The sequence below is a fragment of the Coregonus clupeaformis genome, chromosome 2 (assembly GCF_020615455.1).
Source record: "Coregonus clupeaformis isolate EN_2021a chromosome 2, ASM2061545v1, whole genome shotgun sequence".
NCBI lineage: Eukaryota > Metazoa > Chordata > Actinopteri > Salmoniformes > Salmonidae > Coregonus > Coregonus clupeaformis.
Window position 1 is genome coordinate 37,552,456 of NC_059193.1, and position 24,811 is coordinate 37,577,266.

General features: G+C 43.6%; 1 protein-coding gene across 1 annotated transcript in view; it reads left to right on the forward strand.

The window, feature by feature from the left end:
* LOC121534917 (mediator of RNA polymerase II transcription subunit 12) overlaps positions 1–24,141 on the forward strand; it is a 71,659-nt gene extending 47,518 nt beyond the window's left edge. Inside the window, exons 27-44 of the mRNA XM_041841542.2 lie at positions 4,493–4,672; positions 5,256–5,327; positions 5,794–5,954; positions 6,429–6,590; positions 6,900–7,011; positions 7,242–7,331; positions 8,532–8,641; positions 8,820–8,955; positions 13,073–13,222; positions 13,665–14,030; positions 17,957–18,107; positions 18,581–18,786; positions 19,343–19,417; positions 19,642–19,871; positions 20,667–20,817; positions 21,306–21,551; positions 23,316–23,412; positions 23,731–24,141. Of these exons, the coding sequence (XP_041697476.2) occupies positions 4,493–4,672; positions 5,256–5,327; positions 5,794–5,954; positions 6,429–6,590; positions 6,900–7,011; positions 7,242–7,331; positions 8,532–8,641; positions 8,820–8,955; positions 13,073–13,222; positions 13,665–14,030; positions 17,957–18,107; positions 18,581–18,786; positions 19,343–19,417; positions 19,642–19,871; positions 20,667–20,817; positions 21,306–21,551; positions 23,316–23,412; positions 23,731–23,768 (2,733 nt within the window). The 3' untranslated portion in view covers positions 23,769–24,141. The remainder of the gene's footprint in view (positions 1–4,492; positions 4,673–5,255; positions 5,328–5,793; positions 5,955–6,428; positions 6,591–6,899; positions 7,012–7,241; positions 7,332–8,531; positions 8,642–8,819; positions 8,956–13,072; positions 13,223–13,664; positions 14,031–17,956; positions 18,108–18,580; positions 18,787–19,342; positions 19,418–19,641; positions 19,872–20,666; positions 20,818–21,305; positions 21,552–23,315; positions 23,413–23,730) is intronic.
* The last annotated feature ends 670 nt before the right edge of the window (positions 24,142–24,811 follow it).

Genomic DNA, 24,811 nt, shown 5'->3' on the forward strand with positions numbered 1-24,811 from the left:
TTGCAGTAATCCAGACGGGAGATGACAAGTGCCTGGATTAGGACCTGTGCCGCTTCCTGTGTAAGGCAGGGTCGTACTCTCCGAGGACAGAACTACATAAAAAAAAAATGTTAAAGCACACGTAGCCTACATATCAATACATACACACAAACTATCTAGGTCAAATAGGGGAAAGGCGTTGTGCTGTGAGGGGTTGTTTTATCAGTTTTTTGAAAGCAGGTTTTCTGTTCATTTGAGCAATATGAGATGGAACGGAGTTCCATGCAATAATGGCTCTATATAATACTGTATGCTTTCTTGAATTTGTTCTGGATTTGGGTACTGTGAAAAGACCCCTGGTGGCATGTCTGGTGGGGTAAGTATGTGTGTCAGAGCTGTGTGTAAGTTGACTATGCAAACAATTTGGGATTTTCAACACATTGTTTCTTATAAAAAGAAGAAGTGATTCAGTCAGTCTCTCCTCAACTCTTAGCCAAGAGAGACTGGCATGCATAGTATTTATATCAGCCCTCTGATTACAATGAAGAGCAAGATGTGCCCCTCTGTTCTGGGCCAGCTGCAGCTTAACTAGGTATTTTCTTGCAGCACTCGACCACTAGACAATAATCAAAATAAGACTAAACTAGAGTCTGTAGGACTTGCTTTTTGGAGTGTGATGTCAAAAAAGCAGAGCATCTCTTCATTACAGACAGACCTCTCCAAATCTTTACAACCATTGAATCTATATGTTTTGACCATGACAGTTTACAATCTAAGGTAACACCAAGTAATTTAGTCTCCTCAACTTGTTCAACAGCCACACCATTCATTACCACATTCAGCTAAGGTCTAGAACTTAGTGAATGATTTATACCAAATACAATGCTCTTAGTTTTAAAGATGTTCAGGACCAGTTGATTACTGGCCACACATTCCAAAACAGACTGCAACTCTTTGTTAAGGGTTTCATTGACTTCATTAGCTGTGGTTGCTGATGCATATATGGTTGAATCATCAGCATACATGGACACACATGCTTTGTTTTAATGCCAGTGGAAGGTCATTGGTAAAAATAGAAAAGAGTAGAGGACCTAGAGAGCTGCCCAGCGTTACACCACACTTTACACGTTTGCCATTTAGAGAAGCTTCCATTTAAAGAAAACCCTTTGAGTTCTATTAGATGGATAGCTCTGAATCCACAATATGGCAGTGGTTGAAAAGCCATAACACACGTTTTTTCAACAACAGATTATGGTCAATAATATCAAAGGCTGCACTGAAATCTAACAGTACAGCTCCCACAATCTTCTTATTATCAATTTCTTTCAACCAATCATCAGTCATTTGTGTCAGTGCAGTACATGTTGAGTGCCCTTCTCTATAAGCATGCTTAAAGTCTGTTGTTAATTTGTTAACAGATAAATAGCATTGGATTTGGTCAAACATAATTGTTTCCAACAGTTTGCTAAGAGCTGGCAACAAGCTTATAGGTCTGCTGTTAGAACGAGGAAAGGCCGCTTTACCACTCTCGGGTAGCGGAATTACTTTTGCTTCCCTCCAGGCCTGAGGACAAAGACGTTCCTCTAGGCTCAGATTAAAGATATGACAGATAGGAGTGGCTATAGAGTCAGCTACCATCCTCAGTAGCTTTCCATCTAAGTTGTCAATGCCAGGAGGTTTGTCATTATTGATCGATAACGATAATTTTCACCTCTCCCACACTAACTTGACAAAATTCAAACTTGCAATGCTTTTCTTTCATTATTTGTGTTTTTATGCATGAATACGATGGCTCACTGTTCATTGTTGGCATTTCCTGCCTAAGTTTGCCCACTTTGCCAATGAAGTAATCATTAAAATAATTGGCAACATCAAATGGTTTTGTGATGAATAAGCCATCTGATTCGATGAAAGATGGAGTTGAATTTGTCTTTCTGCCCATAATTTCATTTAAAGTACTCAAGTTTTCTTCCATCATTCTTTATATCATTGATCTTGGCTTCATAATACAGTTTCTTCTTCTTTTTGTTGAGTTTAGTCACATCATTTCTCAATTTGCAGTAAGTCAGCCAGTCAGATGTGCAGCCAGACTTATTAGCCACTCCTTTTGCCCCATCTCTTTCAACCAAACAGTGTTTCAATTCCTCATCAATCCATGGAGCCTTAACAGTTCTAACAGTCAGTTTCTTAACAGGTGCATGTTTATCAATAATTGAAAGAATCAATTTCATAAATTCATCAAGTGCAGAGTCTGGATGCTCCTTATTAATCACAGCAGACCAACAAATATTTTTAACATCATCCACATAAGACTCACAGCAAAATCTTTTGTAGGATCTCTTATACACTATTTTAGGCCCAGCTTTTGGAACTTTGGCTTTCCTGGATATAGCCACTATATTGTGATCACTGCATCTAATGTGTACGGATATAGCTTTAGAACAAAGTTCTTCAGTATTAGTAAAAATGTGATCGATACATGTGGATGATCTTGTTCCTGTAGTGTTTGTAAACACCCTGGTAGGTTGATTAATAACCTGAACCAGGTTACAGGCACTGGTTACAGTTAGAAGCTTCCTCTTGAGCGGACAGCTTGATGAAAACCAGTCAATATTCAGGTCCCCAAGAAAGTAGACCTCTCTGTTTACATCACATACACTATCAAGCATTTCACACACACATTATTTAGATACTGACTATTAGCACTTGGTGGCCTATTGCAACACCCCAAAAGAAAAGGCTTTAGATGTGCCAAGTGAACCTGCAACCGCAACACTTCAATAACATTTGTCATAAAATCTTCTCTAAGCATTACAGGGATATGGCTCTGAATAAATATATATATAGAAGTTTTGACACACCTACTTATTCAAGGGTTTTTCTTTATTTTTACTATTTTCTACATTGTAGAATAATAGTGAAGACATCAAAACTATGAAATAACACATACGGAATCATGTAGTAAACAAAAAAGTGTTAAACAAATCAAAATATATTTTAGATTTTAGATTCTTCAATGTAGCCGCTCTTTGCCTTGACAGCTTTGCACACTCTTGGCATTCTTTCAACCAGCTTCACCTGGAATGCTTTTCCAACAGTCTTGAAGGAGTTCCCACATATGCTGAGCACTTGTTGGCTGCGTTTCCTTCAATATGCGGTCCAACTCATGTCAAACCATCTCAATTGGGTTGAGGTCGGGTGATTGTGGAGGCCAGGTCGTCTGATGCAGCACTCCATCACTCTCCTTCTTGGTCAAATAGCCCTTACACAGCCTGGAGGTGTGTTGGGTCATTGTCCTGTTGAAAAACAAATGATAGTCCCACTAAGCCTTAACCCAGATGGGATGGCGTATAGCTGCAGAATTCTGTGGTAGCCATGCTGGTTAAGTGTGTTATTTCATAGTTTTGATGTCTTCACTATTATTCTACAGTGTAGAAAATAGTAAAAATAAAGAAAAACCCTTGAATCAGTAGCTGTGTCCAGACTTTTGACTGGTACTGTGTGTGTATATATGGGCCTGCTGGTGTAACTGCTAAACTGCTTGCTGTACACTGTACTGCATGATTGTAACGGGTTTACTAATGCGTTAGTTCTAGTAGCTATGTTTACTATGACGTCAGCTAATATGGTGACAACGATGTAGGCTGTGTGTAGTGGTTATGGTATGGGTGGCTACTTTGAAGAATCTCAAATATACAATACAGTAAAAAATATAGAAAAACCCTGGAATGAGTAGGTGTCCAAACTTTTGACTCGTGTGTGTGTGTGTGTGTGTGTGTGTGTGTGTGTGTGTGTGTGTGTGTATGTATGTACTTAGAGGAGGATGGAAACTAGCTGTCCTCCGGCTACACCATGGCGCTACCCCAGAGAGTGCTGTTGAGGCTACTGTAGACCTTCATTGCAAAACAGTGTGTTTGAATTAATTATTTGGTGACGTGTATAGTTTTATCTAAAAAGGATAACTTTTTTAAATGTTTCACTATTTAAATTTTTCTGAAATTCATTGAGGAGGATGGTCCTCTACTTCTTCGTCTGAGGCGCCTCTGCCTGATACTCTCATGAGTCAAGGTTGACCCACCCCTTAGTCCACTCCTTTCCTCCACAACACCAACAATTACAAACTTGAGTGATGCCCTCTACTTGTGTGTTCCACAGAGAAGCATATTGTTTAATGGTAGTTGCCGAGTTTTAACAGGCAGTCTTTGTAAATCAAAATGTGCTCTTAACATAAAATAAAAGTGAGTGTGCCCAGCTTTCGTCAACAGATTGTGTATAATGGTAAAGAAAACAACTCAGTCAATTAAGAAAATGATTTGAAATTCCAGTAAAGTACTGAATAAAAAAATCCTCATAGGAAACAATATGGAGTTTTCTAATTATGAGTTTCATTTTGATTCACGTTCTACATTGACTGAATTGAAAACGGAATGGGCCCAAACCCTGTTCAGTGTATATACCCCTTGGTGATCTCTCTCTCTCATCACACATCTCTCCCTCGATCCTCCTCCATCAGGAGTGGGTGGGCGAGCGCTGTCTCAAGTCCCTGTCGGAGGACAGCAGTGCCCTGCAGGACCCGGTGCTGGTCAACATCCAGGCCCAGCGGCTGCTGCAGCTCATCTGCTACCCCCACCGCCAGCTGGACAGTGAGGAGGGGGACAACCCCCAGAGGCAGCGCATCAAACGCATCCTCCAGGTCAGCCCACACAAGCCCCCAGCACTGACAACAGGGCCGCGTTGTGGAATATTCAGATGAACAAAATATTATGTAGAACAAACATGCCTTTCTATAATGTAGAATAAGGAATCATGCCCTGACAACGGACAGCACTTCTCATGAGCAGAGTATACTTTTTTTCACTTTTCCCTCAAGGGCAGCAGATGTATGACCTAAAACCTTTTTCTGGAAATTGCTTTCAAATGGTTTCTTTGAAGCCATCGAGGCCAGTTGTAAGTGAATCAGTGTTAGCCCTAGATGATCTTTGGGGATGGCAGAGCGAGCACAGCAGACGGCACATCCATTAGAAATGGGGGGTTGTGGGTGCTAGAATTAATCAGTTGGTGAACTTTCTCTGAACCCCTGCCATAGCTCAGCGGACCACATTAGGGTACATGAGTGTTCTGAGTTTTCTGAATGGCATTACTGCCATCTGCTGACTAAAGCAGAGCTACAGGGAGCGTGGTAAACTATGATGCTAAGTCTCTCTGTGACAACTGCTTGGGGATTGTTGTGATATATACAACTGTCTAAAAGTTGTGTCCCATCCTCCCGGCTCTAGAACATGGACCAGTGGACCATGAGACAGTCGTCCCTGGAGCTGCAGCTCATGATCAAGCAGAGTACTAACAACGTAAGTAACCAGACTCCAGTGTTCTGTAAGGCCCTCAAAACACTGACAACACTGCCATCTAGTCAAAATTAAGCATGATATGACCTTTACATTTTAGTCATTTAGTAGACGCTCTTATCCAGAGCGACTTACAAGAGCAATTAGGGTTAAGTGCTTGCTCAAGTGCACATCAACAGATTTTTCGAACCAGCGACCTTTCGGTTACTGGCCCAACGCTCTTAACTGCTAGGCGGTCTGCCGCCCAATGATATTGCTCAAAATATAGATTTTGAATACAATCCATCTGTAAAGTTCACAAGTGTGCCTCTGGTTCAATTGAGTGCATAGCGATATAGAATGAAAGTGGCTTGTGTCAAAACCCTTCATAACTGTAGAATGTGCTAGTAATGGCAGCCATCTTGGTCAGGGATAGATTCCCTGTCATTGAGTGTAAGTGGATGAACTGGTCTTCCTTGTCTCCCTGCAGGAGCTGTACTCCCTATTGGAGAACATCGCCAAGGTCACCATAGAGGTGTTCCAGAAGTCAGCGGAGATGAACTCCAGCAACCCCTCAGGAAACGGCTCGGCCGGCGCGGGAGGCTCCGCCTCCAACAGCAACAACACTAGCAAGACGAAACCAGTGTTGAGGTGTGTGTGACCTTTATAAATTCTCCCTCCCATTTTAAAAATATGTAGGAATACTGAGTTCACTGAGAAATCACATGGTAAAATGGATATTTGCTATATAATTATTTGATTATAGCTTTTCTGTGAGATACATTGAAACAAGCATTTCTTTTAATTTTTTGTTTTTAATCATAGGTACTAGCAATTGTCAAATTTCAACCAGATAATATCAGTTTTCACATAATCTCTTTTGGTAAAACCATTTGAGTTAACTAAAGCAGTGTTTCCCAACTCAGGTCCTCCTTTGTTGTAGCCCTGGACAAAAACACCTGATTCAACTTATTTGACAAGTAGAATCAGGTGTGCTTGTCCGGGGCCACAACAAAAATACGTATTGTTGGGGATACTCGAGGATCATCAAACATGCTTTCTCATTGTTGTTGATATCTAACCTTAGTGTAACATCTCATTATTTTTGTTTGTGTACCTCCCCAGTTCGTCAGAACGGTCAGGTGTGTGGCTGGTGGCGCCACTGATAGCCAAGCTGCCCACCTCAGTCCAGGGCCACGTCCTGAAGGCGGCAGGGGAGGAGCTGGAGAAGGGCCAGCATCTGGGATCCTCCTCACGCAAGGAGAGGGACCGGCAGAAACAGAAAAGGTCAGACAACTCACCCCTGAGGAACCCCTTTTTTGTAATGGTCCCAACAGATATACAGTATAGATCAATAAACACACAGCACAGGACTGGCCCCCTCTTTCAGAAAAGTTTGTTTTAGTGGGTGTCAAAAACAGGGGCTTTATGAGGTGCTATTTTGGGTTATGTAAATAATGCTCATTTTATCAACATGGTTGTACTCTCATCCAGAAACATAATACTCTGCTCTATTATTATAATTTTTTTGCCCCAGCTTTCATATTTCCAAATTCATAGTGGATGTATTGCCCTTACACATTTGTCTGTTTCCAGCATGTCTCTGCTGAGCCAGCAGCCCTTCCTATCTCTGGTGCTGACATGTCTAAAAGGCCAGGATGAACAGAGGGAGGGCCTCCTCACCTCCCTCTACAGCCAGGTGCAGCAGGTAAGACCCAACACAGCCTCTCCCCCATCTTCTTATCCCACCTCACCCCCTCTATTAGGCCCAAATCCCAACTTGAGATCTGTGTGCATAACGGTTTCATTGACATCAATTTACACAAAAGTCCAAGTGTGTGCATCTCAAGTGAGGATTCCGTCCTCCGTGTGCTCACTGTTGGCAAAATCTGCCATCTCATGCTGACTGATGCAATTGGCTGCATTTCCATCTTCCAGATTGTAACGAACTGGCGGGAGGACCAGTACCAGGACGACTGCAAGGCCAAGCAGATGATGCACGAGGCACTGAAGCTGCGGCTCAATCTGGTGAGGTTTCTTCGTCACCACTACGATCATCATCATTATCATAGTCATGTGATATCCCTGTCATGCCTGAAAGTGGTAAATTGTCCAATATCAGATAAGGCCAGACGGAATCTAAGGGGACAGAAAGTACCTCTGGAAACAATTCAAACCCAGTTAGTTACTGCTACAGAACACTGATGTTTTGTCCATTTAAAAGTACAAAGAGATGTAGAGGTCGAAAATCTATTAAGAAAAACTACATGCAAATTCTCTCTGGCCCTTGATAAGAATGTCATGAAAGTTTCTGAATTGCATACTAATGCCCTGTTAACATCATGATGTATTTCATTACGCCGTACGTCACCTTCATGGACGGAGAGCATAGGATAGGGTTTCACAAGGCAAAATAAGATGGAATAGAGTCTCTCGTCAGAGATGGCATTTATTTTGGGAGATTGCAAAATATGACCTTTTCATTCAAGACAGGAGAAGCATGCTGTTTCAGTTGATAATAAAACATGTCTTGTTAGTAATATTTTCCTCAACTTGTTTCTATAACGTTTTAGCAAGTCAAGCTAGCTTGCACTGTAAAGCGTCAAGCTAGCTTGCACTGTCAAGCTAGCTTGCACTGTAAAGCGTCAAGCTAGCTTGCACTGTCAAGCTAGCTTGCACTGTAAAGCGTCAAGCTAGCTTGCACTGTAAAGCGTCAAGCTAGCTTGCACTGTAAAGCGTCAAGCTGGCTAGCTAGTAAGTTAGCTAAAAGCGAGGCTAGGTTGAAGATACCACTGTAGGTAGCGACATCCACCTAATAATGATCATCAAAAACAAGCCCTATTACCATCACAATAAACTTAAACGGGAGGCAAGTCATAGAATTGGCTTAACAGCCAACGTAGTACTCACTTATAGGAATGGGTAATTGTTTACAAGTTGCTAGCTATCCCATAAAGCCATCACCACATATTTTCATCTTCTGCGGTTTGGTAACTTCCCGTCCTTCGACGGACTCTGGCTGGACTGAAGACGACGCAAAGTTTGGAAAATTTAAAAGTATGTGGCATCCTTCTCACAAGCCTTCAATCGCAAGGGGGCGTTACGATTCCACTCCGTTGTGGACGTCCCCATTGAAATGCATGACATCTGGCGCAACGTAACGGAGTGCTTATGGGTAATGTGAACGAGGCTTAAGATGAAATTGGATGTCTTATCTTTGCTCTCCAGGTAGGTGGGATGTTTGACACGGTACAACGCAGCACACAGCAGACCACCGAGTGGGCTGTGCTACTCCTCGACATCATCAGCAGCGGTACAGTGGACATGCAGTCCAACAAGTAAGTCCCAACACACCTGCTCACACATTTTAAACTTCATCAGCTTTACTTCATGTGTTCATTTGTTGTTAAGATGGTAATGTCAACATGTAAAGTATCTGTAAAGTACCTGACGTGTGTGTGATTTTCTCTTCTCCCTCTCTCCGTCTCTCTCGCTCTCTTCCTTTTTTTCTCTCAGTGAGCTCTTCACTACGGTTCTGGACATGCTGAGTGTGCTGATTAACGGCACGCTGGCTGCTGACATGTCCAGCATCTCTCAGGGCAGCATGGAGGAGAACAAGAGGGCTTACATGAACCTGGTCAAGAAGCTCCGGGTAAGATCACACACATCACACTGGATGTACACTGAGTGTAGAAAACATTAGGTTCACCTGCTCTTTCCATGACAGACTGACCAAGTGAATCCATGTGAAAGCTATGATCCCTTATTGATGTCACTTGTTAAACCCACTTCAATCAGTGTAGATGAAGGGGATGGAGACAGGTTAAAGAAGGATTTTAAGACCTTGAGACTATTGAGACATGGATTGTGTATGTGTGTCATTCAGAGGGTGAATGGGCAATACAAAATATTTAAGTGCTTTTGAACGGGGTATGGTAGTAAGTGCCAGGCGCACCGGTTTGAGTGTGTCAAGAACTGCAACATTGCTGGGTTTTTCACGCTCAACAATGTGTATCAAGAATGGTCCACCAGCCAACTTGACACAACTGTGGGAAGCATTGGAGTCAACATGGGCTTTCGACACCTTGTAGAGTCCATGCCCCGACGAATTGAGGCTGTTCTGAGGGCAAAAGGGTGTGCAACTCAATATTAGGAAGGTGTTCTTAATGTTTTGTACTCTCCGTGTATATGTGGAATATATAATAATATATGTCCTATGTAGCAGAGTATTCCGTTATTATTGTATTTTATTTATGTATTTAAGTCAATGGAGAGGAAGTTCAGGAGTAAAAACAAACAAAATATAACTATTGTAAAATTGACTGTGTCCATAAAATGTGTATAGTATGTATAAGCTGGAAGTAGAGGCCTAAGTGTTGTTGTTCACTAGTTTACTCCAATTAGGGGAGGGGTGGTGGGGTTGGAAAGTAATAAAGGAAAATACAGTGCCTTGCAAAAATATTAATCCACTTGGCGTTTTTCCTATTTTGTTGCATTACAAGCTGTAATTTAAATGGATTTTTATTTGGATTTCATGTAATGGACATACACGAAATAGTCCAAATTGGTGAAGTGGAATGAAAAAAATTACTTGTTTCAAAAAATTCTCAAAGATAAATAATGGAAAAGTGGTGCGTACATATGTATTCACTCCCTTTGCTATGAAGCCCCTAAATAAGATCTGGTGCAACCAATTACCTTCAGAAGTCACATAATTAGTTAAATAAAGTCCTCCTGTGTGCAATCTAAGTGTCACATGATCTCAGTATTATATACACCTGTTCTGAAAGGCCCCAGAGTCTGCAACACCACTAGGCAAAGGGCACCACCAAGCAAGCGGCACCATGAAGACCAAGGAGCTCTCCAAACAGGTCAGGGACAAAGTTGTGGAGTAGTACAGATCAGGGTTGAGTTATAAAAAAATATCAGAAACTTTGAACATCCCACGGAGCACCATTAAATCCATTATTTGTTTTTAATGGAAAAAATATGGCACTACCACAAACCTGCCAAGAGAGGGCCGCCCACCAAAAGTCACGGACCAGGCACGGAGGGCATTAATGAGGCAACAGAGACCAAAGATAACCCTGAAGGAGCTGGAAAGCTCCACAGCGGAGATTGGAGTATCTGTCCATAGGACCACTTGAAGCCGTACACTCCACAGAGCTGGGCTTTACGGAAGAGTGGCCAGAAAAAAGCCATTGCTTAAAGAAAAAAATAAGCAAACACGTTTGGTGTTTGCCAAAAGGCATGTGCGTTTGACCCAAGTTAAACAATTTAAAGGCAATGCTACCAAATACTAATTGAGTGTATGTAAACTTCTGACCAACTGGGAATGTGCTGAAAGAAATAAAAGCTGAAATAAATCATTCTCTCTACTATTGTGACATTTCACATTCTTAAAATAAAGTGGTGATCCTAACTGACCTAAGACAGGGAATTTTTACTAGGATTAAATGTCAGGAATTGTGAAAAACTGAGTTGAAATGTATTTGGCTAAGGTGTATGTAAACTTCCGACTTCAACTGTGTACATACACTGCTCAAAAAAATAAAGGGAACACTAAAATAACACATCCTAGATCTGAATGAATGAAATAATCTTATTAAATACTTTTTTCTTTACATAGTTGAATGTGCTGACAACAAAATCACACAAAAATTATCAATGGAAATCAAATGTATCAACCCATGGAGGTCTGGATTTGGAGTCACCCTCAAAATTAAAGTGGAAAACCACACTACAGGCTGATCCAACTTTGATGTAATGTCCTTAAAACAAGTCAAAATGAGGCTCAGTAGTGTGTGTGTGTGTGTGGCCTCCACGTGCCTGTATGACCTCCCTACAATGCCTGACCTCCCTACAATGCCTGGGCATGCTCCTGATGAGGTGGCAGATGGTCTCCTGAGGGATCTCCTCCCAGACCTGGACTAAAGCATCCGCCAACTCTGGACAGTCTGTGGTGCAACGTGGCGTTGGTGGATGGAGCGAGACATGATGTCCCAGATGTGCTCAATTGGATTCAGGTTTGGGGAACGGGCGGGCCAGTCCATAGTATCAATGCCTTCCTCTTGCAGGAACTGCTGACACACTCCAGCCACATGAGGTCTAGCATTGTCTTGCATTAGGAGGAACCCAGGGCCAACCGCACCAGCATATGGTCTCACAAAGGGTCTGAGGATCTCATCTCGGTACCTAATGGCAGTCAGGCTACCTCTGGCGAGCACATGGAGGGCTGTGCGGCCCCCCAAAGAAATGCCACCCCACACCATGACTGACCCACCGCCAAACCGGTCATGCTGGAGGATGTTGCAGGCAGCAGAATGTTCTCCATGGCGTCTCCAGACTCTGTCACGTGCTCAGTGTGAACCTGCTTTAATCTGTGAAGAGCACAGGGCGCCAGTGGCGAATTTGCCAATCTTGGTGTTCTCTGGCAAATGCCAAATGCCAAACGTCCTGCACGGTGTTGGGCTGTAAGCACAACCCCCACCTGTGGACGTCGGGCCCTCATACCACCCTCATGGAGTCTGTTTCTGACCGTTTGAGCAGACACATGCACATTTGTGCCTGCTGGAGGTCATTTTGCAGGGCTCTGGCAGTGCTCCTCCTTGCACAAAGGCGGAGGTAGCAGTCCTGCTGCTGGGTTGTTGCCCTCCTACGGCCTCCTCCACGTCTCCTGATGTACTGGCCTGTCTCCTGGTAGCGCCTCCATGCTCTGGACACTACGCTGACAGACACAGCAAACCTTCTTGCCACAGCTCGCATTGATGTGCCATCCTGGATGAGCTGCACTACCTGAGCCACTTGTGTGGGTTGTAGACTCCGTCTCATGCTACCACTAGAGTGAAAGCACCGCCAGCATTCAAAAGTGACCAAAACATCAGCCAGGAAGCATAGGAACTGAGAAGTGGTCTGTGGTCACCACCTGCAAAACCAGTCCTTTATTGGGGGGTGTCTTGCTAATTGCCTATAATTTCCACATGTTGTCTATTCCATTTGCACAACAGCATGTGAAATGTATTGTCAATCAGTGTTGCTTCCTAAGTGGACAGTTTGATTTCACAGAAGTGTGATTGACTTGGAGTTACATTGTGTTTTAAGTGTTCCCTTTATTTTTTTGAGCAGTGTGTATATATATGTGTGTGTGTGTGTGTGGCGCAGTGGTCTAAGGCACTGCATCGCAGTGCTAACTGTGCCACTAGAGATCCTGGTTCGAATCCAGGCGCTGTCGCAGCCGGCCGCGACCGGGAGACTCATGGGCGGCGCACAATTGGCCCAGCGTCGTCCAGGGTAGGGGAGGGAATGGCCGGCAGGGATGTAGCTCAGTTGATAGAGCATGGCGTTTGCAACGCCAGGGTTGTGGGTTTGATTCCCTCGGGGGGCCAGTATAAAAAGATATGTATTCACTAACTGTAAGTCGCTCTGGATAAGAGCGTCTGCTAAATGACTAAAAATGTAAATGTGTGTGTGATATATATATATATATGGGATTGGAAGTGATGCAGACAATTACATTGATGGAAGTTAGTCTATCTGCAATATTAAAGCTGATCTACCCCCCCAAAAAAAAGTCAATGGAAAGGTGTTATGCTCGGTGTTCGCCACAAGAGGTCCCCTCTCGCCTAGAATTCAGTTAGAGTCAAGCAACTGTCAAACAGACACTAGGAAGTATCTCAATTCAATACTATTTGTATCTTTATTTCAAGGTGTTTGGCTCGTTCTCTACTCCGAAAGGTGTCTAACTCTACTGTTGTGGTGTGTATTTGCAGAAAGAGCTGGGCGACCGGCAGTCGGAGAGCCTGGAGAAGGTGCGGCAGCTGCTCCCTCTGCCCAAGCAGACCCGTGACGTCATCACGTGTGAACCTCAGGGCTCGCTCATCGACACCAAGGGCAACAAGATTGCCGGCTTTGAAAAGGAGGTGAGTACTATGAGCTTTTACCCTTGGAATTGTTGAATGTATTACTGTTTCTCTGTCACAAAGATATTGACTATTTCTAGCCCACATGGTTCTTCATAAACTCTTGTCTTTCAGCTGTTCACTAGGAATGGCTTCAATAACTTCCATAAATAGCAGACCTGGGTTCAAATACTATGTTTATTTCAAATACTTGATTGAGCTTGCCTGGCGTAATGAAACCAATGGAATAGTCCCAAATCTGTAAACCATGCCCATATGGTACTCCAGGCCCCTTCAAATGCTCAAAGTTTATTAGGGAAAACAAATAGTATTTGAACCCAGGTCTGCTAAATACTTATGCATTTAGACATCTTAATTGTCAGGATCAATTTGGGGCAACACCAGTCTCCAATAATTGTGATCTATATCTATATAAAACCACCTCTCTCTCCTTTTCCATCAGGGCCTCCAGGTGTCGACCAAGCAGAAGATCTCTCCGTGGGACGTGTTCGAGGGCCTCAAGCACTCGGCCCCTCTCTCCTGGGGCTGGTTCGGGACGGTGCGCGTGGACCGTAAGGTCACCAAGTTCGAGGAGCAGCAGCGCTTCCTCCTCTACCACACCCACCTGAAGCCCAAGCCACGCAGCTACTACCTGGAGCCCCTCCCCCTGCCCCCTGAGGAGGAGGAGCCGCCCACGCCCGTGCCCCAGGAGCACGAGAAGAAGATGGTGGAGGCGGTGAAGCCGGAGAAGAGCGTCCCTGCAGTGTCATCCGACTCAACCAAGAAAAAGACCAAGAAGAAGAAGACTCCGTCCACCAGCAAAACTGAGGTGAGGGAGACACACTGGGACAGGTCCTGTCCAGCAAAACTGAGGTGAGGGAGACACACAGGTGCTGTCCAGGAACAACTACTAGCTAGGCCCTATTAGGGCTGTGGCGGTCACAAAATGTAGTCAGCATTGTGATTGTCAAGCAAATAACTGTCGGTCTCACGGTAATTGACCATTAATTAACAAACACATTTAGCATCTCCTGGCTTCCACACATAGCCTACAAGCCACTGATGCAGACCTTTTGGAACATCTACATTAGAAAAAAGTATAGTAAATCCATGTAATATAGCCTACACCTTCACAATAAATCCATTATTTATTTTAGACAGGTCTAAAGAAACATGATATGAAGAAAATTTACTATATTTCAGAACAACAGAATAGCATACTCTGAGTTGTCCTTATGTTAGGTCGTGATCTGGCTATGCCAAATGGCTGTGGGCTACACTAGTTAATTTAGCAGACAAGATTTGCTTAGAATTCCATGGCATTATTTTATATTATTTTATAGAATGAAGAATACAATTGAACAAAGCTGAATAAAATAGAAAGGATATTTTCTCCAAATGATTTGAGGGAGTGCGCACATGCGGCTATTCTGTGTTGAGCGGTTAACAAAGAAATAGGTACTCCTATATGCTTAATTTAGAGTTATTAATGTAACTGTAGTTGTTCTACAAACGTTGGGCTATATGTTTAGATTTTTAGTGCCTTCGGGAAGTATTCAGACCCCTTGACTTTTTCCACATTTTGTTAAGTTACAGCCTTATTCTGAAATTAATTAAATAAATAAAAATCCTCAGCAATCTACAAACAACAATATCCCATAATGACAAAGCGAAAACAGGTTTTAGACATTTTTGCAAATCTATAAAGATAACATACCTTATTTACATAAGTATTCAGCCCCTTTGCAATGAGACTCCAAATTGAGCTCAGGTGCATACTGTTTCCATTGATCATCCTTGATGTTTCTACAACTTGATTGGAGTCCACCTGTGGTAAATTCAATTGATTGGACATGATCTGGAAAGGCACACAGCTGTCTATAAGGTCCCACGGTTGATAGTGCATAGCACAAAAGCCAAGCCATGAGGTTGAAGGAATTGTCCGTAGAGCTCCGAGACTGGATTGTGTCGAGGCACAGATCTGGGGAAGGGTACCAAAAAATGTCTGTAGCATTGAAGGTCCCCAAGAACACAGTGACCTCCCTCATTCTTAAATGGAAGATGTTTGGAACCACCAAGACTCTTCCTAGAGCTGGCCACCCGGCCAAACTGAGCAATCATGGGAGAATGACTTTGGTCATGGGAGGTGACCAAGAACCTGATGGTCACTCTGACAGAGCTCTAGAGTTCCTCTGTGGAGATGGGAGAACCTTCCAGAAGAACAAACATCTCTGCAGCACTCCACCAATCAGGCCTTTATGGTAGAGTGGCCAGACGGAAGCATCTCCTCAGTAAAAGGCACATGACAGCCCGCTTGGGAGTTTGCCAAAAGGTACCTAAAGATCTCAGACCATGAGAAACAAGATTCTCTGGTCTGATGAAACCACGATTGAACTCTTTGGCCTGAATGCCAAGCGTCACGTCTGGAGGAAACCTGGCACAATCCCTACGGTGAAGCATGGTGGTGGCAGCATCATGCTGTGGGGATGTTTTTCAGTGGCAGAGACTATGAGACTAGTCAGGATCGAGGCAAAGATTAACGGAGCAGAGTACATAGAGATCCTTGATGAAAACCTGCTCAGGACCTCAGACTGGAGCAAAGGTTCACCTTCCAACAGGACAACGACCCTAAGCACACAGCCAAGACAACTCGGGAGTGGCTTCGGGACAAGTCTCTGAATGTCCTTGAGTGTCCCAGCCAGAGCCTGGACTTGAACCCAATCTAAAATCTCTGGAGAGACCTGAAAATAGCTTTGCAGCAACGCTCCCCATCCAACCTGACAGAGCTTGAGAGGATCTTCAGAGAAGAATGGGAGAAACTCCCCAAATACAGGTGTGCCAAGCTTGTAGCATGTTACCCAAGAAGAATCAATGCTGTAATCGCTGTCAAAGGTGCTTCAACAAAGTACTGTGTAAAGAGTCTGAATATTTGTGTAAATGTGACATTTCTAAAAATCTGTTTTTGCTTTGTCATTATGGGGTATTGTGTTTAGATTGATAAGGGGAAAAAAGCAATGTAATACATTTTTGAATGGGTGTAACGTAACAAAATGTCAAAAAAGTCAAGGGGTCTGAATACTTTCCGAAGGCACTGTGTGAAATACCTGTCTCGAAGCAGGGGGAAAAATACATGTCATCTAGCAAATGGAGACATTTCCCGTGGTTCATTTTCATGCCAGCCAGGTAGGCTATACTCATTTTTTACATTTTAGTCATTTAGCAGACGCTCTTATCCAGAGCGACTTACAGTTAGTGAGTGCATACATTTTTCATACTCCTGTTGTAAAGATAAGCAATGTGCTTAGTATTAGAACATTTGAGATCGGAGGGTGAGGGCTAGGGCCATTCCCCCCAGAAATGTCCAGGAACTTGCAGGTGCCTTGGTGGAAGAGTGGGGTAACATCTCACAGCAAGAACTGGCAAATCTGGTGCAGTCCATGAGGAGAAGATGCACTGCAGTACTTAATGCAGCTGGTGGCCACACCAGATACTGACTGTTACTTTTGATTTTGACCCCCCCTTTGTTCGGGGACACATTATTCAATTTATGTTAGTCACATGTCTGTGGAACATGTTCAGTTTATGTCTCAGTTGTTGAATCTTATGTTCATACAAATATTTACATGTTAAGTGTGCTGAAAATAAACGCAGTTGACAGTGAGAGGATGTTTCTTTAGTAGGCCAAGCCTATAGAAAGCTAATGGGATCCACCACTTTTTAAGAGGCCATCACTCTGTTTTCTCTGGCAATTGCATAGCCTATAGGGTCCCCAAGTGGCGCAGTGGTCTAAGGCACTGCAGCGCAGTGCTAGCTGTGCCACTAGAGATCCTGGTTCGAATCCAGGATCTCTAGCGACCGGGAGACCCATGGGGCGGCGCACAATTGGCCCAGCGTCGTCCAGGGTAGGGGAGGGAATGGCCGGCAGGGGTGTAGCTCAGTTGGTAGAGCATGGCGTTTGCAACGCCAGGGTTGTGGGTTTGATTCTCATGGGGGGCCAGTATAAAAAATAAATAATGTATGCACTCACTAACTGTAAGTCGCTCTGGATAAGAGCGTCTGCTAAATGACTAAAATGTAAATGTAAATGTATAGAAATGTTGCGCAACATGAGCTCATGGGCTCTCATTAAGTGTTTGATGCGATTTTCAAATACATTTGCATTGATGTCAGAGTGATTAGAGGGACAATAGAGTGCTGAGTACCAGGCAGTTAGGAAGTTTGGTAGGCTACTAATGACCATCAGCAGCATCAGAGCTTAATCAAGCCTAATTACCGTGACTAAGCGGTCATGTGGAATTTGACTGCCTTCATGACTCGTGACCACCGGTGTGGTGGTAATACGTTCACAGTAACAGCCCTAGGCCCTATACCCTAGGCATTTGTGCAGACCTGAAAGAATTGGATAGGTATAAAGAATGTGGCAAACATTCCACCTAGCCTATCAGAAGGCAAGACTGCGTTACAACCATATTGCCTATACCTGTCCAATCCCTTCAGATCTAGGGGAGAGGTCTTTTTGGATTAGGCTAGTTATGGTAGAAATATAAAAGTACTCATAGATTTATGGACTCTGAAATCACTGAGCACTCATGAGTGTCATCTTGAAGAGGGATTTGAAGGACAACAATGTATGCCTTGTGTAATAATATGCATTCTAAAAGTGCAAAAGCTGGATGATATTGTGGTTGCACATATTACTATTATACAGTATATGTGTAGTATGTCTCATAGAAGGTGTTTGTCCTCTCTCTCCAGGACTATGTGACCCGTTCCCAGGGTGGAGTGTCGTATGGGACGGGTTTACCCCCAGAGATCCTCATGGGCCAGCAGACTCACCCCTACAGCAGGTTAGGCTACAGCCAGCAGCCCATGGGCATGTACGCACAGAACCAGCCTCTGCCTCCAGGTCAGTGCCAACATTATCATTGTCTAAGACAAGGGTTCTGATTTTAGGATCAGTTCTGCCTTTTAGATCGTAATGAAAACAGTTACATGGACGGGGGTGGGGGGGACCTGATCCTAGGCCAGCACTCCTACTCTGATATTGATGAATATAGGCCCTGTTTTAGTTATTACTAGTTCGTTTTTTACATTACTATCATGGAAAAACACTGGAACCTGTATTCCTCTCATGACCGTTTAAGTGTGGCGTGTTTAGCTTGTGGTCATCACCAACCCTGGTCAATCGACACCATGTTTTGTTACAACCCAGCACTAAACACCCGATTCCGCTTATCAACCTAAATCTTCAAGACCTTGATTAGCTGAAACAGACTTTAATGCTGGGGTGGAACAAAACCCGGCAACCCCGTAGCTCCCCCCAAGACTGTTGAAGCTTTTTGTAATTTTGACTTAAATTCTCATCCTTTTCCCCTTCAGGGGGCCCTGGTTTGGACACCCCGTACCGACCAGCCCGGAACCCTCAGATGGGCAAGATGATGCCCACGCGGCCCAACTACCCGGGCATGATGCAGGGTGGCATGCCAGGCATGATGGGCATGGAAAAGCAGTATCCGATGGGCTACAAGCCCCAGCCCAACATACCGCAGGGCCAGATCCTGCGCCAGCATCTACAGGTCAGACTGGTGAGTCTGCAGTGACTAGACTCCATTGGAAGGGGACAGTAGTGAGTACAGAGGCTATTCTGGACTGGACCTACCTCAGTGAGTCGTTGAGGGGTTTGCTAGATATGTTATTAACATACTCACAGAATAGGACCTTGAACCTGGATTTCACTACGCATGCCATGTTGATACATTTGAGTTGGAAAGGAAAGGGGGATACCTAGTCATTTGCACAACTGAATGCATTCAACCGAAATGTGTCTTCCGCATTTAACCCAACCCCTCTGAATCAGAGAGGTGCGAGGGGCTGCCTTAATCGACATCCACGTCATCGGCGCCCGGAGAGAAGTTGTTGTTGGGGGTTAACTGCCTTGCTCAAGGGCAGAACGGCAGATGTTTCCACCTTGCCAGCTCGGGGATCTGAACCAGCGACCTTTCGGTTACTGGCCCAACACTCTTAACTGTTAAGCTTCCTGCCGCCCGTGAAAAATAAAAAAAGTTTAACTTCAGTTGTAGAAAGTAGCACATTGCTTTTTAAGAACGTTGGAGGATGACCGTTGTCTCTTGTCGTTTTCAGAACCAGAGTATGATTGGACAACAGATGCGACAGATGACGCCCAACCAACAATACAGCTCCATGCAGCAAACTCAGGCAAGTCTTTCAGATGAGACACTTTCGCCAAAATGCCATGTAATTTCTTTCCAGATGTATCTGTAAAACCAGTTTTCTTATACTTCTATTTCCTCCACCACTGAAATTGACCCCATGCATAAACTAGTGTCCTCTATTCCTGATATTCAATATTCTACCAATCTCCCTGCATATTTGTCCTATTATTTTCATTAACATTCTGATTTCTCTCTCTCCATGTACAGAACATCTCCCCGGGCTATACCACGTACGGCTCCCACATGGGGATGCAGCCGCACCCCTCCCAGGCGGGTGGTGTAGTCCCTCCGTCGTACGGGAACCAGGGTTTCCAGGGCAGCCACCCGGGGGCCAACCCGGCCGTGGTGGACTCCCTGAGGCAGATGGGCCAGAGGCCCAGCGGCTACGTTCACCAGCAGGCACCGGGCTACTCGCACACCATGCAAAACACACAGAGGTGGGCAGGAGGGAAGTCTACTGTCCATTATCAAGGATATTTTGGCTGCTTTTGGCTCATATTGTGTAGGGCTGTGACGATACCAGTATCGCAATATGAAAACACGAAGCAGAGCAAACTCTTTGGTCCTGGGGCGGCAGGTAGCGTAGCGGTTAAGTGTAGGGCCAGTAACCGAAAGGTTGCTGGTTCGAATCCCTGAGCCGACTAGGTGAAAAATCTATCAGTGCCCTTGAGCAAAGCACTTAACCATAATTGCTCCTGTAAGTCGCTCTGGATAAGAGCGTCGGCTAAATGACTAAAATGACAATATAAAAACCAGCTCTATGTAAAATATTGTGTGCTATAGCTTGGAAAATGAATAAATGTGACTCTGGAAGACAACATAATGATTTTTGTTTCCAACATTAGGGCTGTTTTCATAAAGAAGTTAAATCCGTTTCGTGTTTTGTTTCCTTGCCACGATACTAACTAGTATCACGATACTGGTATCATCCCTCCCCTAATATTGTGTTCATGGAGTGCCTTTTTTCACTCCTTTTTCTTGCACATATCAAGGCTTTATGTCACATTTAGCATCACTGCCTAGTATCTGGACAGCGTTATCCCACCCCATGAACTGCACTCTGATTTTCTTTGACGTGAATGCAAATATTTGACAGTGCAGTCACAGAACCCTTTTTTGTTTCATGCTGTAGTAATGAGCAACAGTGACCTTATTCAAGAAAAAGTGGTGTATTTGTGAAACAATGATGATGTACTGGTCCTCTGAACGTGTCTCTCTTCCACCATCTCCAGGTTTCCCCACCAGTCCATCCATCAGGCTCCCGTCATGCAGGGCCTGAGCCACATGGGAGCGCAGGGGGTCCACCCGGGCATGAGACCAAACCAGATGCTGGCCGAGCAGCAACAAGCACAGCAGCAGTACCTCAGACAGCAGGCACTCAGAGTATGCTTTGTCTATTTACTAGGTCTTCTACTAGCAATATCTAACACTACAGACCAACATGGAACAGTGGATTGATTCTATTTTAACTACACATGTACTGCTATTGCCACTCACTGTGCTCTATATCTACACATAATCACTTCCACAATTATTCAATGCTCTATGGTCTAGCACAGGGGTGGACAAACTTTTTTCTCTCGGGCCACATTGGGATTTCTAAATTCAACAGAGGGCCGCACATATATCATTTTTTGTATAATTATTTTCAGCGGGCCAGAAAAAGGGAAGTTATTTGAAAAAATATATTTAACCCAAAAGAGTCAACCCAAATAACATCCTGTAGGCCGGATTGAATGGGCTCGCGGGACCCGCGGGCTGTAGTTTGCCCACCTGTGCTCTAGCATGACGTACTGAGTGTAAGGATTCCTGTATAGTTGTACTATGGTGTAACCCTGCTCTGTTCGTGGATTTGTCCCTGTCCCCTATAGGCTCAGCAGCAAGCTCAACAGCAACAGCAACAACAGGTTCAACAACAGCAAGTTCAACAACAACAGGTCCAGCCCCAACAAGTTCAGCAGCAGCAACAACAACAACAACAACAACAACAACAACAACAGCAGCAGCAGCAGCAGCAGCAGCAGCAGCAGCAGCAGGTAGCGTCGGCCCAGCCCCCCGGTGCCCAGGCTCAGAACCAGGCCCTGGGCATGCAGCCCCTGCCCCCACAGCAGCCCATGGTACGTCCCACTTAGAGGATGATACAGTCAAATTACCCAGGGGCAGTTCCAAAAAGACGGATCAAGTTAGCCAGCTAACTGTCCCAAAATATTCAGAATTAACTTTTTCTTTTCGAGAAATATAGATTTGAAATTAGCATGGTAATTGTGGTCCTCTGTAGCTCAATTGGTAGAGCATGGCGCTTGTAACGCCAGGGTAGTGGGTTCGATCCCCGGGACCACCCATACGTAAAAATGTATGCACACATGACTGTAAGTCGCTTTGGATAAAAGCGTCTGCTAAATGGCATATTATTATTATTATTATATTATTATAATTGACTTGACAACCACCAAACACATTCAAATTTAGCTTTCAAAATGAACCATAAAATGAAGAGAGATCTGATATATGAAAGATGTGTCACTGTTAGCCGGCTAACTTAACTTAAAGATCCTGCTTGCTGGAACACCCCACAAGTCCAAAATCAAACCCTAGCCCTACCAAGCCTAGATCTATGTCCAACTATCACGCTGACCTGAACAGTTTTTTTGCGTCTCTAACTTTTCAGTGAGGATGGTTCAGTTTAAGGTTAGCACACACTGCTTTTGTCCAGCTTGGTTTAGGCAAGGCATGGCTACTATGCCACTCTGGGTTGGCACCAGCCATGTTATCGGATAGAGGTTTGGGTTGGCACGATAGATTGAAAATAGATTTTATTCATACAGTGTACAAAGCATTAGGAGCACCTTCCTAATGTTGAGTTGCAACCCCCCCCCCCCCTCCCTTTTGCCCTCAGAACAGCCTCAATTCGTTGGGGCATGGGTGTTGAAAGCGTTCCACAGGGATGCTGGCCCACGTTTACTCCAATGCTTACAACATTTATCAAGTTGGCTGGATGTCCTTTGGGTGGTGGACAATTCTTGATAAACACGGGGAAAAAACGGTGCGCCCTGGCACCTACTACCATATCCCGTTCAAAGGCACTTAAATCTTTTGTCTTGCCCATTCACCTTCTGAATGGCACAATCCATGTCTCAATCGTCTCAAGGTTTAAAAATACTTCTTTAACCTGTCTCCTCCCCTTCATCTACACTGATTTGAAGTGGATTTAACAAGTGACATCAATAAGGGAAAATTTTGTCATGGAAAGAGCAGGTGTTCTTAATGTTTTGTATACTCAGTGTAGGTAGGGATAAAGTGACTAGGCAACGGGATGGATAATAAACAGTAACATGTGATGAGTCAAAAGAGATTAGTGCAAAAAAGGGTCAATGCACTCTCACACTCAGTGTTTAAGGATAATATGTGTGTAAGTAATATGGAGGAAACTAAGATACTAAAGAGAGCTAGAGGGAACTACTTCCTCGTTGCCAGTTGTGGCCCTCTCGCGGAGTATTGATATCAGAGATTCACTAGTACGAGACGCTCGGGCCGTAGCCAGACAAAGGCATGAATAGGAATTTTTATTGCATACATTGTCTGTTTTTGTCTTTCAAAAGTTAAACTCAAGTCAACTATTTTTGGGACGAGTTGCATACGCACAAAGGCCCACATTGTGCGTTTTTGGACGGGCAATCAGTCAATCTTGGATTCTAAATCTCTGTCAGACCTCTCTCTGGCCTCGTAATTCTTTTTCTAAATGTTGCTAATGAAAAGGTACAATGAGTCCCAAGTCATGGTCACAGTTAGTTAATTCCTCTCAAATGAAGTATGACATGGCCCTGAGGTTATAGTCTGTCTGTATGTTCAACGACCAAAATGTAATATTGTTTGTGTCTCAGTTCCCACGACAGGGGATGCAGCAGACTCAGATGCAACAGACTCAACAGCAGCAGCAGACCGCAGCACTGGTCAGGCAGCTCCAACAACAACTCTCAAGTAAGAAAGACACTCATCATGTCTATGTACTTTAGTGAGATCTGTTATAGCCTTGTACTAACCCCAGGGTCATGTTCATTAGGCACCAAACAGAAGACAACAGTCTGAAAAAGGGAGGTACTACCTGGATTTGTCCAATAAGAAATGCACGTTTTTGTTTTCTGTTTGGTGCCCTAATGAAACCTCTGATATTGTCAACAGTTCTGACTATCTTATGTTGCATATTGTGCTTTGTAGTCTAAATGTAATCTTATCTTTTCACCATTTCCAGTCATTTTAGGTGTGTTGATAACAAGTGTTTTATTTTATTTTCCCCAGATACACAACCTGGACAGAACACCAACTCTTATTACTGATAGTGCTTGTTGTATATTAGTGTGTGTGGAAGAATAGGGAGACCCTGTGTGTGGGTGTGTCCCCAGCCAGCCCGTAGATTGGCAGATGTGTCCAATGCCCAGCAGTCCCCTGTTTTAGAGGTGGAGGCTCTTAGGAGGGAAAGGCTGCTATTGGCCAAGAAGGACAACTAGACAGATGAACCCACAACTTCAGTCTTCATTTCTGAAAATCCAAGGAGGGATTGTGCTGTGAAATATTATGATCATGGAGAATAATGGAAGAGTCTATGTAAAAAAGAAGTACAAGAAATTATAAGATTACAATTTTTTATTTTATTTCAGTTTGTAGAATTTTTCAGTTTAGTGTATTTCTCATTAAAGAATCATGTCAGTTTTTGTCTTGTATTTGTGTTTGGTGCATTCTTTTCATTTGATGAAGATGATGTCTGAAAAGGGTCAATGTGACAATCAGGCTGTTAATAACCAGGATATTATTAATGATATTGAAAGACAATATGAGTCATCATTATTTTCCACTATTGATTGTCCTTAGTATCTTTATTTTTAATTTAATCAGGGTTTGCACAGGTCAGTGATTTTCTGGAATGTCATGGTATTGTATTATATGCATTCCGGACGGAAAGTAATAGAGGAATTGATGCAATCATGGTAAATCATAGAATTTTATATGGATAACTATTTGGAAATGAGTATTTTTCCTATTCTTTTTCCACATTGCATTACCCTGTGAGCTTTTGGTCATTGTCATGTAAATTCTGTAAGGTTGAAGGAATGTCATGGAATATTCTAACAGTGAGAAAGAACCCTGTTAGATATACTGTACTTGTCGCTATTCGCCTAAAAATACCAATCCAATCATCAAAAAAAGCAAGATTTATTTTTTCTGCATGCGAGCTGCTGAAAGGTCTTTTGATCCAAAACCACGCTCCCGCCTCAACATCTTTATGACGAGACAGACGAATGACGCTTTCATTGGACAGAGCAATAAGTGGTTGAGCAGCAAATGTACTATAGGCAATTGCTTAGTCTCAAATGGCACCCTG